The sequence below is a fragment of the Cebus imitator genome, unplaced genomic scaffold (assembly GCF_001604975.1).
Source record: "Cebus imitator isolate Cc_AM_T3 unplaced genomic scaffold, Cebus_imitator-1.0 Scaffold45, whole genome shotgun sequence".
Taxonomy (NCBI): Eukaryota; Metazoa; Chordata; class Mammalia; order Primates; family Cebidae; genus Cebus; species Cebus imitator.
In genome coordinates, this window is record NW_016107360.1 from 15,509,734 (window position 1) to 15,524,605 (window position 14,872).

The 14,872-nt window shown below is 39.6% G+C and overlaps 1 protein-coding gene across 7 annotated transcripts in view; it reads left to right on the forward strand.

The window, feature by feature from the left end:
* ITPRID1 (ITPR interacting domain containing 1) overlaps positions 1-14,872 on the forward strand; it is a 112,643-nt gene that overhangs the window by 25,193 nt on the left and 72,578 nt on the right. For all 7 annotated transcript variants that reach the window (XM_037737951.1, XM_037737952.1, XM_037737953.1 and 4 more), the window contains one exon: positions 14,458-14,509. In XM_037737951.1, coding sequence (XP_037593879.1) covers positions 14,458-14,509 — 52 coding nt within the window. The remainder of the gene's footprint in view (positions 1-14,457; positions 14,510-14,872) is intronic.

Consider the following 14,872-nt stretch of genomic DNA (forward strand, 5'->3'; position numbering starts at 1 on the left):
CCACCATGCCCAGCTAATGTTTTGTATTTTTAGTAGAGACGGGGTTTCACCATGTTGACCAGGATGGTCTTGATCTCTTGACCTCGTGATCCACCTGCCTAGGCCTCCCAAAGTGCTGGGATTACAGGCTTGAGCCACCGTGCCCGGCCCCTATATTCCTTCTTTCTAATGATACACTTGTTCTCAAGAATGAAAGTCTGAATTCTAAAGCATACCATGCAAATATTTCTGAGGCAGAAAGTGTATCATACTTGTTTCACTGAGATTTGATAAAAGCATTAGAAAAAGAAAAAAATTCACAGGACTCAGAGTTTCCACCTTCATTAAATGCTATACCATATTTTATAGAATCTAAGACCTTTCAATTATAAAATGCATTCATATTTTAAGTATCATGTAGAAAAAAAATCCTGGCAATTACAAATAAAAGGCCATATTGATGCTAAGACATATCCTGATTTCATAGATGTTAAAATGTGAAAAAGTATGTTTCAAAATGAATGAAATGTTATGAAGAATTGATGTGAAAAAAATTGACATAAATTAGGAATTTAATAGATGAAAAAATAATTAGACATAGTCACTTTGCCGTTTTTAATTATTTCACTTCCTCTACTGTCATCTTACATTAAAATTGACCATTGACTACACATCAGTTTAAATTTTGAACTTTTTCACTACTTTTAAAAGAAAACCTATATGTATCATTGAAATTTCCCTTTTCATCAACCTTCTTTATTTTTTCTAATATAAAAGTTCCATGATGCCAAATACTGTAAAGATTTTTGTCAATAAATCAAATGTAAGTACCTCTCTGCTCATAATGGTTCAGACTCAAGGAAAAGCAAAAACGTAAGAAATATAGCCAGCATTTCATATCCCTCTGAGCTCTTCTCTAGCACTAGCTGTGGTGAGAGCCCTGACACTGGCTCTGGGGTCATCAATAAGTATACCAAAAGCATCACTTCCCAGAAATTAAAAACAAATCACAGCTCTTCCTCTTCCGAACCAAGTCAATGAACTGCAAAGGCACAAACATGAGGTAAAGACCTGGAGGAAAAATGGGAAAGTGGCATGGCTCTGAGATCAGAAACGCACGGTCTCAATTTGCCAGGTCCTTTATCTTCAGCAAGCTTTTAAACTAATAATAATGGAATAGCTTCGTACACGTTTAATTGAGCCTTTGCTTGTACAAGGCCCTTTCTCATCAATCATATTTTAAACTCCATGGCCTGTGTGGTAGCATGGTTGGCTCTGTCTTTTTGTTTTTCTGCAAATGAGAAATTTGCAGCACAGAGTGGTTGAGTGCCATGATTGTTGGTCACAGCTGGTTAGAGGTAGGTGGAAGAATGGAGACCCAGCCTTCTATTAATATCAGTCCTGCTGTGTACTGGCTTTAGCCTTCATGAGAGAGCTACACTGAGCTTGGGGGAGCTGAGAGACACACTGGGAAGGGTGGACTCTAGAATAGTACCAGAAACTGGAAACCTGAAGGTCATGGCAAGGGTGGCAGGGAGTACAACTGTGGATATGAAAAGGACTCAAAGAGGAGGAAGAAAAGAAGTCACCGTTGGAGGGAAAATCCTGTCAAAACTCATAAAATACTGAAAAGATATAGAGTGACGCATTAATTTCCTAGGGCAGCAGTACAAATTATTACAAACTTGGTGCTTAAAACAACAGAAATTTATTCTCTCACAGTTATGGAGTCTGGAACCCCAAATCAAGGTTTAAGCAAAACTGATCTCCCTTGAAGGTTCTAGGGAAGAATCTCTCCTGGTTTCTTTCTAGTTTCTGGTGGCCTCTGGCAATCCTCAGTGTTCGTTGGCTTGCAGCTACATGACTCCTTTCTATGACTTCATCTCTACATGGCCTCTTCTCCTTGTGTTTCTTCTCCTCTTCTTATAAGAACACCAGTCATTGGATTAAGGATCCAGTGTATTCCAGGGTGATCTCATCTTAACTAATTAACTATCCACAAAGACCCTATTTCCAAATAATGGCAAATTTTGAGGTTCCAGGTAGACATGAAATTCCAAGGGACTCTAGTCAACTAACTAGAGTTCATTCTAAGGCTGGTTTCCTTATTAATCACTTCTGAGGCTTTGCATACTAAAGTAGTAGCAAGATCTAAGTGTTGTCATCTTACAGGTGACCCAGTGCCTCCCACAGAAAACATTCTAGTGAGCCTTCAGGCCTTGGACTAGGTCCAAAAAGCATGGATAGGTTGGATAAGGCTTCAATGGTCCTGTTCCTGATTCCCTGCTGGGTTCTATGATGGCCAAGGTGAGGCCTGGCTTTTTATTGGGACTCTCTGGCTGTCATGCTTATCTGTAGCTACCTAAAATCTCAAAACTCATTTTTTTTTAAGCTGGAATCTGGTTGGCCCATTTTGTACCTTGCTTACCACCAGTATGCCAGGTAAAGCCCTTGGCACTTCAGCCTCTTCATCAGAAGAACTGGGAGGGGAAGGAAATTAATGCATACTGAGGGTGTACATGCTAGATGCTATATATACATTATCTTGCTTATCAGACCACCTTTGAGGTGAATATTACATGGAGGAAACTGAGGCTTAGAAAGGTAAAGTAACTTGCTAAAAGCCACGCAGTTAGTAGGTATGGGAGTTGAGATTTAGGCTTAGATCTATTTGTTTGTATAGCCATGCTCCCCCTCTAGAAGTCTAATAAAATATACTACACATGTTATGCATGGAAACCACTGGAAAGAAAGCCCTGTGCTGTGGTTTCAATGTCCCCTCCAAAACCCATGTTGAAAGTTAATCACCATTGTGACAGTATTGAAAAGTGGGACTTTTAATAGGTAAGTAAGTCTTGAGGACTCTGCCTTTCTGAATGGGTTAATGCCCTTATCCTGGAGTGAGTTATTTATCACAAGCTTGCGTTAATTTATCATGAGAGTGGACTCCTGATAAAAGGATGAGCTTGGTCCCCATTTTCTCTCTCTCTTGTGTGCTTGCCTATCCTCTGCCTTCCACCATGGGATGACACAACAAGAAGGTCCTCACAATATGCAGCCCCTTGATCTTGGACTTCCCAGCCTCCACGTCTGTGAGCCAGATAAGCTTCTTTTCCTTGTAAATTACTCAGTCTGCGGTATTGTGTTATAGCAGCAGAAAATAGACGAAGACACCCTGTATCCACATTCCTGTTGGAAAAATCAAAGCATGGGCCATGTGGGTTGAGTCACTGGCATTTCTCCCTCCAGGCCTTCTGACTTTTATGCATCAGCCTTTTGGGACCACAACACAGTCCTCTGGAGTTCAGCTGTTTTGATGTGGTGTGATACTAACTTTTTAAAATATCAGCCAAGTGTCTATATCCGTAACTTAAAAAAGATACATAAAGTTGGTCAAAGGGTATAAACTTGCAGTTATAAGATGACTAGGTTCTAGAGACCTTAAGTATACCCATGGTGACTATGTTAGTAATAACATATTTTGTTCTTAAAATTGTCTAAAAGAGTAGATCTTGAGTATATTTGCGCCTCAAAAAGACGTATTTTTTACCTCCAATAAGAGATGGAGATGATTTGAATTCAAGTCTGTCTGATTTCAAAATTCCTGCTCTTTTAACCAGAAACTAGCATACCTCTAATGACTGTACACTGGTATAAATCAACAGTTATTAATTTTATGTCTAGCTTTTTCTTACTTCTGTGAGCCAATTTTGGGTAGCAAAAAAGAATGCTCTCTAAATTTAAGGTTTTAATGTTGAGACATGCTCCAAAATTTGTTCCACTGCAATATAGAGGCACATAGAGTAGATTTTAATTCCAAGAAAAAATACTAATTAGAAACAGTTCTAATAGTAAGAAAGAAGTATAAAGCTATCCTGAAATTAACCTATGAATAACTCCTATAACTGTAATTTGCCTCAGTTCTCACCAGCCTGTAGGCACAAGTTAGGTTACAATAACGTTGGTACGTAAATGTTGCTGGATTATTGTCCCCTTCTTGGTGACAAAGGTCTATCTGCAAAATATGCCCCCTAAGTATTTCTGGGAGTTATTAGCTGTCTCATTTTCATAAATGAGCTCCCTTCTACTGCCCCTGCTACTACCCCAATAGAATCCTCTTGTATCACTACATAGAAAAGTCATTTCAACACTTTCTGAACATCATGTTTTTCTGCTCCTCTGGAACCGCTGTCATTGCCTTTCAGCTTTGATGGTGCTTTATTTATTGCAGAATTATATAGAAACACTCATATTCCATGGCCAGACACAGTTGCTCACGCCTATAATCCCAGCACTTTGGAGATTTAGGCAGCATTACTATTATTTTATGTCACATAAAACCCATGATGAAAATAATCTTTCAGCTTCTTCCTGCAGCCCATATCTCTCCTTGAACTTTAGACTGAAGTGACCTAAGAACAAACATAATGTCAACTCTATTTCCTTGCCCAAAGGCACACAAAGTTTTGAACATATCCCTTTTATTCCTCTCTTCAGTATTTAGCAAATACGTTTTGATTGCCTCCTATAAACCAGGCATTCCATTAGGACCAAGAATGCTGAAAACAATACATGCAATGGTGATAGAGACAATAAACAAATAAATATGTAATGTGCTGGGAGGATTGATGATCAGGAAAGGCATTTCAGATAGGTTACCTTTCAGCAGCTACCTGAAAGAAGTGAAGGAGGGGAACCTTTGTTGTCTGAGAATGAGCTGTTTCAGGCAAATAAGATGGCATATGCAAAGCCAGGGGGCAGGAATATGTCCTCTGTGGTCCAGGAATAGCAAGAATGCCTGAATGGTTGCAGTTAAGTAAGCAAAGATGAGAGTAGAGGGCTAGGGGTTAAAGAATGATCCAGAAGTCAAATCATTTAGGGCTACATATATCCCTGTAATTATTTTGGCTCTTATTCAGTGTCAGAAGAGAATCCTTTAAAGTGTTAGAAAGAAGTGGTATTAGCTTGGTTCTTTTTGAAAGAACAACTCTGGCTGCTGTTCACAGAGTTGACTATGGGAGGAGGAGGCTGGCAAGAGTTGAAGCAGGGGGCCCAATTCAGAGACTAATATGATAATCTGGAGGAGAGAGGTTAGGGCTATATCAGGATAGTAGCAATTGTTGTAGAAATGTTGGATTCTTGATATGTTTGAAATGTAGACAGGGCAGCGTATGCTGGTGAATTGAATATGGGATATGAAAGAAAGGAATCGAAGATGACTGCAAAATATTTTTCCCAAGCAACTGAAATAATGAATAGCAATTTGTTGAGATGGGAAAAACAAAGAAGGATAGGGCTTTGCTTTGGAGACAGGAAATTCAATTTTAGGCATGTTGTGATTCAAATGCTTAATAGATATCCAAGAAGATACTATTGAGTAGGTAGTTGGAAATACAAATCTGGAGTTCAGAGGAATGCTCCAGGAATATATACATACATATATATGTGTTTATATATATATATATATATATATATATATATATATATATAAACACATATATATGTGTGTTTGTGTCAGAAGAGAATCATTTAAAGTGTTAGAAAGAAGTGGTGTTAGCTGGTTCTTTTTGAAAGAACAACTCTGGCTGCTGTTCATGGAGTTGACTATGGGAGGAGGAGGCTGGAAAGAGTTGAAGCAGGGGGTGTGTATATATATATATATATATATACACACACACACACACACATACACACACATATATATATCTATATCCAGACACACACACACACACACATTTGGGACTAGTTGACCGGTAGATGGTATTTATAGACAGAAGAGCACACAAGTAAGTGCAGACAAAGAAGAGGCCAGAAAGATGTGAAGGAGCAAAGGAGAAGAGGTAGGCAATGAGGTAAAAAGGGAACCAAGAGAAAGGAATCTGAAAGGCAAGTGAAATCAGTGTGTCACAGTGGGAGAGATCAACATATCAGCTGTTGTTAATTGATTATTTATGAGCAGGAACGACACCCGGTCATCAGTTTTGGCAATGGAGGCCATTGGCAACCTTGAGAAGAGCTATTTCAGAGGAAAGGTGGCGAGAAGATAGTATGGCTTTCAAGCGGTAATGGTATTAGAAGAATAGGAGACAACAGAAAACTGCTTTGAAAGTTGAGAGGAAAAGGGAACAGTTAATTGAAATGATGACTGCAAGAAAAGTGAAGGCAAAGAGGGTATTCTCTTCAGGAGCTGAAAGCTGCTGCAGCCAGGTGTGTAGGCTGATGGGAATGATTGGCGGCTGAGATGTACTGAGGCATATGGTGCCTTCCCCTGGCCTTCCTGAAGCTGTGGACAGAGCCTGGACCTTCTGCTCTGGGACTTCTCTTGGGGTATTGAAATCTCTTCCAATAAAAAAAATATTGCTTACCCAAGATCATTTGCTAATATAAATGATTTGGGTTTCTCCCTTTAGCTATGACGGATGCCTTCCTGTGCTCCTTCTTTTTATATGAATTTCAATAACTGCAAAAGTTTGGACAGCTCCCCTTGCTGCTTGCATTCTGAGTCTCACTGAAGCACTTCCCAAAGGATGGAATCTCATCTTCTGTTCTGTCTTCTGGCAAATGTTAGGACATCTTAGCTGAATGGCCTGACAGTCTCATCTCCAGGACGTTGTCTGCTCAGGGTAGACAGGTGCCATTCACTTGGTGTCATTCACCTGGATGACTTACAGGGAAGAGCCTCATGGGCATCCTTCAACTTCTTTCTCTTTTCCAAGAACTGCTACCTCTGTGGGCAGATTAACTCTTCTTAGTGGTCACCAACTACACTAGCAAGCATGTTTGATTCTCAATTTGGGCTGAATAAGGATCCACAGACCTTCCTATAACTACAAACACAAGGTAGAACATTCAGAGTCTTTTTGAGGTCAATAGTGGTGTTGAAGAGCCCAGGGACATAGACGTTAAAGTCCCTCTTCCTAGGCTGCAAATTCATTCTCAAGATTCTTAATCTCAGATTCCATATTAAAGCTATGCATTTTAAAAGGCCTGGAGAGAGTATCTGGTTCATAGCAAACTCTTTCCCACCACCAGAAAACGAATTAAACATCAGTGCTATATGCATTGTCCTTTTAATGCCAGGATTATAATGCAAGTGAGAGTGCATTGTCATTATAATGGAAGGATAAAACTTATACAAAGAGCGCACATGTAAAATATAGGTTTATATAATTAGCACTTGTTTTAACAACACATCCAAGCATAACTGTGAGTGAAAAGACAAGAAGTAACTCCTACAGCAAAAAGACAATTTCTGTCAAAGATACGCTTGGTGCCAGTTACTACTTGATAGGCGGTTAATTCATTTGTCTTTTTTATATTTAGTTATTTCTTCTTCTATCCCCAGGAGGTCCTGGAAGAATAAACTTACTTCTTTTCAAAAGAAATTTGTTTCAAAATAAGAACTTATAAAATAAAATATATAAATTGTGTGGCCTCTATTATAAGAAAAAGTCAAAGTAAATCCAAGTAAACATAACAGGTGTTCCCCTACTGCTTGTCAGGTGCCAACACTCATAACAATGATCTGTTTTAGGTGAAGGGAACAAAGACGTAAAATATATGACTTTTGCTTTCCGGAATGTCACTTTAACTGTCCAGGATCATTATAATTCAAATACAACCTACACCAGCTTTTCTATAAGACCCTCTAGTCTTATTCCTTCTCATTACATTCTTAGTTCTTTATCTTTCTTCATCCACTTCCTCCCGTCTTAAAGTCTTTCCTTTTCTATTCTCTTCCTCTCCTTATTTTGGGACCTGACCCAGGGCCCATATTCTCTGTAAGACCCTTCCTGGCTTCTGCACTGATACTGAATCTTTCTTCTGAATGCCACTAACATGCATTTTAGGTTCCACCCATGTGGCTCTTGGCCAGTGCCACCTCAGATTGTTAGGGATATCATCAATTTCACTGACAAAATTATAAGCCCCATTGAGACAGGAATCATTTGTAAGTTATCTGATCTCTCAAAAGTTAGTCAACAAAAGGATCTCAGTAAAACATAATGATGGGAAATCTTCTCAAAAGAGGTGAGACTGGACCTAGTAAATGAAAGAGGGATATGGTTTTGGAAAAAAACAAAGAGGCAAAGCAAGAAAAATTAATTTGCTGAAAGCAATAGGGGTTTGGACAAAGGCACAGAAATGAGAAGAAAGAAGAATATGTGCAGAAAAGCATATGCAAGGTGATCAGATGAGAAAAATGGTTTCATGCTAGGGAGCAATGGCAGAAGTTTTTCTGTTAGATTGGATGAGGTCAGGTTATAAATCTCTTAAAATCCTGAAAGATGGAATCACACTTGATGTCTTAGGATTGAGATGACACAGGAGTATCGTCTCAGGTTCTAGTTCAAATGGATAGGTAGTTGTACCTGTGGTCTGGGCTGAGCAGCATTTTGACACCCTATCTTTATTCACCTGAAAAAGTCATGAATAATTTGTGATGATTAGTGGTAACTGTCACAGGTGCGGTGTTGAGTGAGTTGAAGCAAGCATGTTACACATTTGCCAACTCTATTATAGTGAGTTCTGAACTCTGTAGTGAGACGTATGACAGATGCAGTGTTTATCCTGGCAGTGGGGAGAGAGAACATGTTGGGAAGTTATGATGAACTCAGGCTTGAGGTGACGAGAGTTTACAATAAGGGTCGACAGTGGAATGGGGAGGAAGGGTCAACGACATCTGGAAATAAACAGGTAAGTGGGTGAAAAAGAGCAAAGCATCCCAATGAGCTTTAAGGTTTTGAGCATGAGTATTGGCAGAGTGTAAAGTCTTTCTTTTAAATAAGATAGGTTAATAATTTGCCGACCGAGACCAACGCTGCTGCCTGCCTCTGCTGTGTGTCGTAGTCAGGCAGGAGTTAAATCTACAGAAAGCTGTAGAATGCTATTATTTCAGAGCCCTGCAAAAATGTAATTTGATTAGTCTATTGGACGATATTCCAAAGAACCAAATGTCTTCCATGAATCAGTCAGAAATGCTTAGGAAAACCAAAATAAAAAATGCTTTCTAAGCCAATAAAGGTGCTAATTAGTGCCTTCTGCATATCTAACTGCATCTTCTCCAGTAATACATTTTGCAGGGTTAAGTGCGGTGTCTGCTGCTTCAGATGGCAGAAGTCCACCTAACAGTGGGGAGGGTGGCTGGAGACTCGAGTTTCTAAAAGGGAGTTAAAACTGACATTTTAACCCATGGAAGGAGTTGTATTGAATAGACTGGGAAAATTTTCTTTTCTCACTTTAACTTTTCCCCAAAGCAACCCTTAGGAAACTTGGGGATAGCAGGACTTTTTTTTATTTTCTCCCTCCCCAAACACTCTTAGAGAGTAAAACCTGGTTTTAAAAAACCTAACAAGGGTATCCTGGGGAAGAAAAATAGGGAAAATATCAAAACCAAGTCACTAGAGAAGCCAGTATAGAATTAAGGAAGACCTGGTGAGCGGTCTTTTGTGAGGGATGCAGGTACACATGTGAACTACCTGTGGCAGCCTCAAGCCTAGTGCCTGCAGAAAGCTGCAGATATCTGGGTAACAGGAGTCGTTTGTCTGTCCTGTGATGGCATTCCCTAGGCGTGAGCTTTCTGCTCTAATCAGAGGTAGCAGACTCAAATGCTTCCAGGAACCAGACAGGTAACTGCTAATAATAGAAGCAAGTGGAATAGCGACTGCAGAAAATTGGAGAGTACCTTGTTGCCTTCAACAGATTGCTGCCCTGAAGACACCTGGGCTGGGGCTGTGGCTCTTCCAAGTTTTAAGGAAAGTCTAGCAATCCCAATCCCTGTGAGAACTGGCACATGATGAGCCACCAGCTTGCACCTCTCCGTTCAAGTTCATTATTGAAAACAGGCAAAGGGAAGCAGGAGGACCTGGTCCTGACAAACCCATCCTCAGTCCCCAGGAAATTTACTTTACAATTTTAACAAAATGGGGAAACACAAAACTAAACAACCCCCAACAGGCAATGAATAATGGTTTCATATTGCCCTGTACAAGGCTCTCAACTGCCTGGGTCTAAATGTTGGAAAAGCCTATCACTGCTTCTGCAATGATCAGGAAATAAACATACAGTAACACTGTGAAAATACCCCTCGGTCTCCCAGGACCTTGGGAGCCCAGAAAGTAAAATGGAAATCAAAAAATAAAACTAATAAATCTTTAATGATTTTATAACAATTTTTAAAATGAGGTTCATCTTGTGAGGTTAAAAAATCATATTCAGTTTTCCTTGCCTTGGTTTTCTCCAAAATCTAAGCTTAGCAGCAGAAAAGGCTGTATGTCTGAATGTACTGTCATTAGACAGATATTTGTATCATTTGAAACAAGATCAAGAAGAAACAGTAAAGGCTGGGTGTGGTGGGTCACTCCTGTAATCCCAGCACTTTGGGAAGCCAAGGTGGGCAGATTGCTTGAGATCAGGAGTTCAAGACCAGCCTAGTCAACATGGTAAAACCCACCTCTACTAAAAATACAAAAAAATTAGACAGGTATGGTGGTGCATGCCTCTAATCCTAGCTACTAGGGAGGTTGAGGCAGAAGAATCACTTAAACCCAGGAGGTGGAGTTTGCAGTGAGCTGAGATTATACCATTGCAGTCCAGCCTGGGTGACAAAGTGAGACTCTGTCTGTAAAGGAGTCTGGTAGCTGTTTTGTACATCTACAAGAGTGAGATTCCAGTGAGGGGAGTCAAACATCCCACCTGACACCCTCTAATTATTGGTGACTGTTGGGCCTCACAGGATACTAATTGTACTGTGGAAGGCAAGAAAGCCCTTTCCTTAGCTGGTTCTAAAACTGTGTAAGGCTTTCATATGTGTTATCAGACCAGAAAACACCCCACTGTGACCCAAACGGGTCCACTTTGCATGTTCCCTAGCAAACATGTTACTGTTAGGGACTTTTTCTCTTGGAGCGTACGCATAGTTCCCTGGCAACCAGATTGCTCCTGATCAGGCAACAGGACAGAGGGTGTGGTCCATGGAGTGTGTCCACTAGATCTGTGTGGGCACTAGAATCCCTTCAAGAAGCCTCGGGTGAAGGGCTCTAAATTCTGGATGACTAGGTTTTCTGGATGACTCAATTTCTTCAGGGGTAGGGTTTTTGAAAACTCAGCAAGGCTGAGCTGGCTCTTCTCATCAATATCTGAAAACGGATCATTTCCTCTGACATTTTGTGCAATGCATTGTGGCTACAAGGCCAGGTCCCTGGCCTGTTGTACACATTTATTCACACATTCTAGGAAACCCAGAGCAATAGCAGGCAAACAGGAAAGACCAAAGCAGTGGCAAGAATGTCAGTGCTGGCAGAATATGCAGCCAAATGTCTTAGAACTGTGGAATGTTTTAGGTGAAAATAGGTGTTCAAAAGCTCTCCAGAATTATCTAGATGAGCTAAACCAGGCACAAATGGAGGCTTACTTTGAGAGTTACATGCAATTAGTAGATAGAAGTGTTGCTGGTAGAAAGGGGGCAGGAATAAATTTTTTAAAAATTGCTTGCAACCATAAATATTTATTTTATCTTCCATTTAGGCAGCTTATTTAATTCATTGTGGCATCAAGTCATTACAATATGATTGCCTAAAAATTACACTGTGCTTGCATCTATGACATGATTAATAAGGTGGCAAATACGCTTTCTCTCATCTGACAGCTTCAATCAATTGGCAGTGGTTTTCTGAGTTTCAGAAGCTCTGAGACGGAGTTGAGTGCAGTGAGCGAGAATGCTGCAATGGATTAGCCATGCCTGCCTTGCTGAAAATTGGGTATCAAATCAAACTCTGGCTCCTGGAGGTGCCTCAGTGGGTGAGGGAAGAGCTAAGTGGGAGAGCACTACATTCAGAGCATCTCTTTTTAAGTCAATTTAAATTATTAGAATTTTGAAAAAGATTTTATATGATTGTGGAATTCCTATCATAAAACCTGGTATTTTAGAACTACGAAGGTAATGGGGAAAAAAGACCAGGGTTCTAAGTTCATTTCTGACTTGATGCATAAGTTTGCATCAAACATTCTATTGTCATTTACATAAATGTTTGTCACAAAATGTCACATAGAAAATTTTTGGAACATCACACTTATTTCCTAATAATGGTCATTCACTCTGATATTCCATCCTTGACAGTGGCTCCCTAGAACGTTTTATGATGAGCATTTATATATTCTCTTTATGTTTTTAGCTTCTCAAGTTTATATATGTACCCCAGCTTACCCTGTTTTATTTTTTTCAAAAATCCACTCATGAAATTTATTCTGAACAAAGAGTAGTAAATTACTCAATCTTTTGTGATAATTCCAATCAGTTTGTCATGGTTTTCCTGAAGAATTGGTAAGAAAGTGACAAAATTGGCAATGATGTCTGCCATGGGAGTAGCACTGGGAATGATAGCACAAAAGCCTTACATATTCCCACACACTATCTTTAAAATCCATTCTGTTTCTCATCTTGCCTGACTCTTATGATGAGAGTTACAATTGTTTTGTGGAGCAGAGACATTACTGTATCTATTTTCTCACTACCTCTTTAAATTGTAGTCCTGTATTCTGAGCTTACTTAGGAATCCACTATTGCCAAGTGTGGTGGCTCATGCCTGTAATCCCAGCACTTTTGGGAGATGCTGAGATTACAGGCATGAGATGGGTGGATCGGTTGAGGCCAGGAGTTCCAGACCAGCCAGGCTAACATAGTGAAACCCCATCTCTAAGATACAAAAAATTAGCCGGATGTGGTGGCCCATGCCTGTGATACCAGCTACTTAGAAGGCTGAGGAACGAGAATCACTTGAACCCGGGAGGCAGATGTTGCAGTGAGCTGAAATTGTGCCACTACACTCCAGGCTGGGTGACAGAGCATGACTGTCTTAAAAAAAAATTTACTATTTACTTGCAAGTCAGTAACACATCTCCAGCCTTTATCATTCTAGACCAGTCTTCTTTTTCCATTTAACAGTGTCACTGAGCCTTTTGAAAATCTTCTGAAAACAGTGGGTATTCTTATCTCCACCCCGAAAATCTGGCATTCAGAAACAAATTCACAGGTACCTGTGGTCTGTTTCTAGACCCTCTACTCAGACAAGAACCCTAGCCCTTTATTCTCTTCAGTATTCTTTCATATGTTTAAATCATTCAGGGTTGCTTTTCCAAAATGTCTCCTAACCTCTCTTATCTTTCTTATGGTAAAAACCTTTATGTTCTCATAGAAGTACAGCGTGGCAACACTTCCCAGTTTCATATATGTCACACATTTGTGCCCAGGAGAGCAACGAGTAAGCCGAAATGAGAACACTGGTGAACTTCTGAGGAATTTTTCCATATGCTAAGCACTTTCTTCTGCAGGTGTCAGGCACATGTTATATCATGATGCTGGGTCTGAATCTTGCAGTGACCTCTCTGGTAACCAATATTTATTTCCTCTGTTTTATCTTCAGCACACTATCAGGCAAATGAACATTCAGCATCATCTTTCTCACATTTACTTGTTTGTTCAGAAACCTTTCATGGTTATTCACATCCTAATACATACATATAGACTCATCTTTCTTGCTTTCAAATAAGCTGCAAGACGCTCTGTTGGCAGTATGGTGTTATACAGAAACAACAACAGCAAGCTGCTATAAGTTGCAGCATCCTACTGGCCATGAGAAATTTATTTAATCTCTCTCAGGCTCAGTTTTGCTCTGTGTTAAGGGGAGATCAATAATATCTATTTCAGGGATTTGTTGTGAGAATTACAAGAGATTGTGTGTGTAATACACTTATCATATTGCCTGGCACCAAGTTAGTGCTAAATAAATAGTAAATGTTATTGTTGAAATCAATAATAAAGGTAAGAATAAATTCCTTGATGCACTACTTTTGACTGACCATGGGCTCGTTACTAAACTTCTGTGAATCTCAGTTTCTCATCTGAAAAATAAGGATAGGTTCTAATTATAAGGCTGTTGGAAGGATTACATGATACAATGAAGGGAATATGCTTAATACATGCTGGGCCCTTCATGTATTATTTTTTGCCTGTCCCCACACTTGCTTCACAACTTCGTGTAAGATGAAAGAGCATCCCCAAATGCCCTCTGAGTGAATCAGACCACCCCTAGCACTCTGCTTTGCACTTGCTGTAGACATCTTTTTTCTCTTTAAAGGCAATACCTCTTTTAGGGGCGATACCTCTTTTCCAGCCATCATATTCTCCCCATTCTTGAAACTCCAAGACAAGTACCACTTCCTCTACGAAACCTTTGCTGAATACTACATTTAGCACTAACTTCCCTCTCTATTGAGCCAGTACATTTCTCCATGTGCTTGTCATACAATTTAGCCAGTAATTTCATTCTGTCTGTTCACCACAGAGATACCTTATATTTCATGCCCACATAACCTGATATATGGAAATTCAATTCTACCTTGGATTCATCTGGGGATGAGCAAATCTTCCATAAGATACAAGGACATAAAGTTCCCTTCTACTTTTTTTTGTTGTTGCAGTTTCTTTGCATGAACAAGGGATGGTTCAAATGACTGTGAAAGACTACATGAGGTAGGTAGCAGAATCAGTGTTACTTCATAACAATATTGTACAGCCACACCTTTGCTGAATAAAAGAGAAGTAGGGAAGTTTTCTTAATAGTGCCACGGATCTTGGAATCTCAGGAAATGTCACTAGTTTAGTCACAGTGCCTAGAATGTTTACAGCAGCTTTGAGAGAAATAGAGGTTCCTTAAATATCATAAAATTGTGAGTAAATTAAATCAACAAATGTTGACGTGGAGGGAAATTTAATTAGAACATATGCATAAATGACATTCTACTATACTGTAACTGTTCATGAAGACCTGTTTATAAAAGTTACATTCAGTGTTTTCATTTGGCTAATGTAATTGAGTATCATTCTACTTACTGG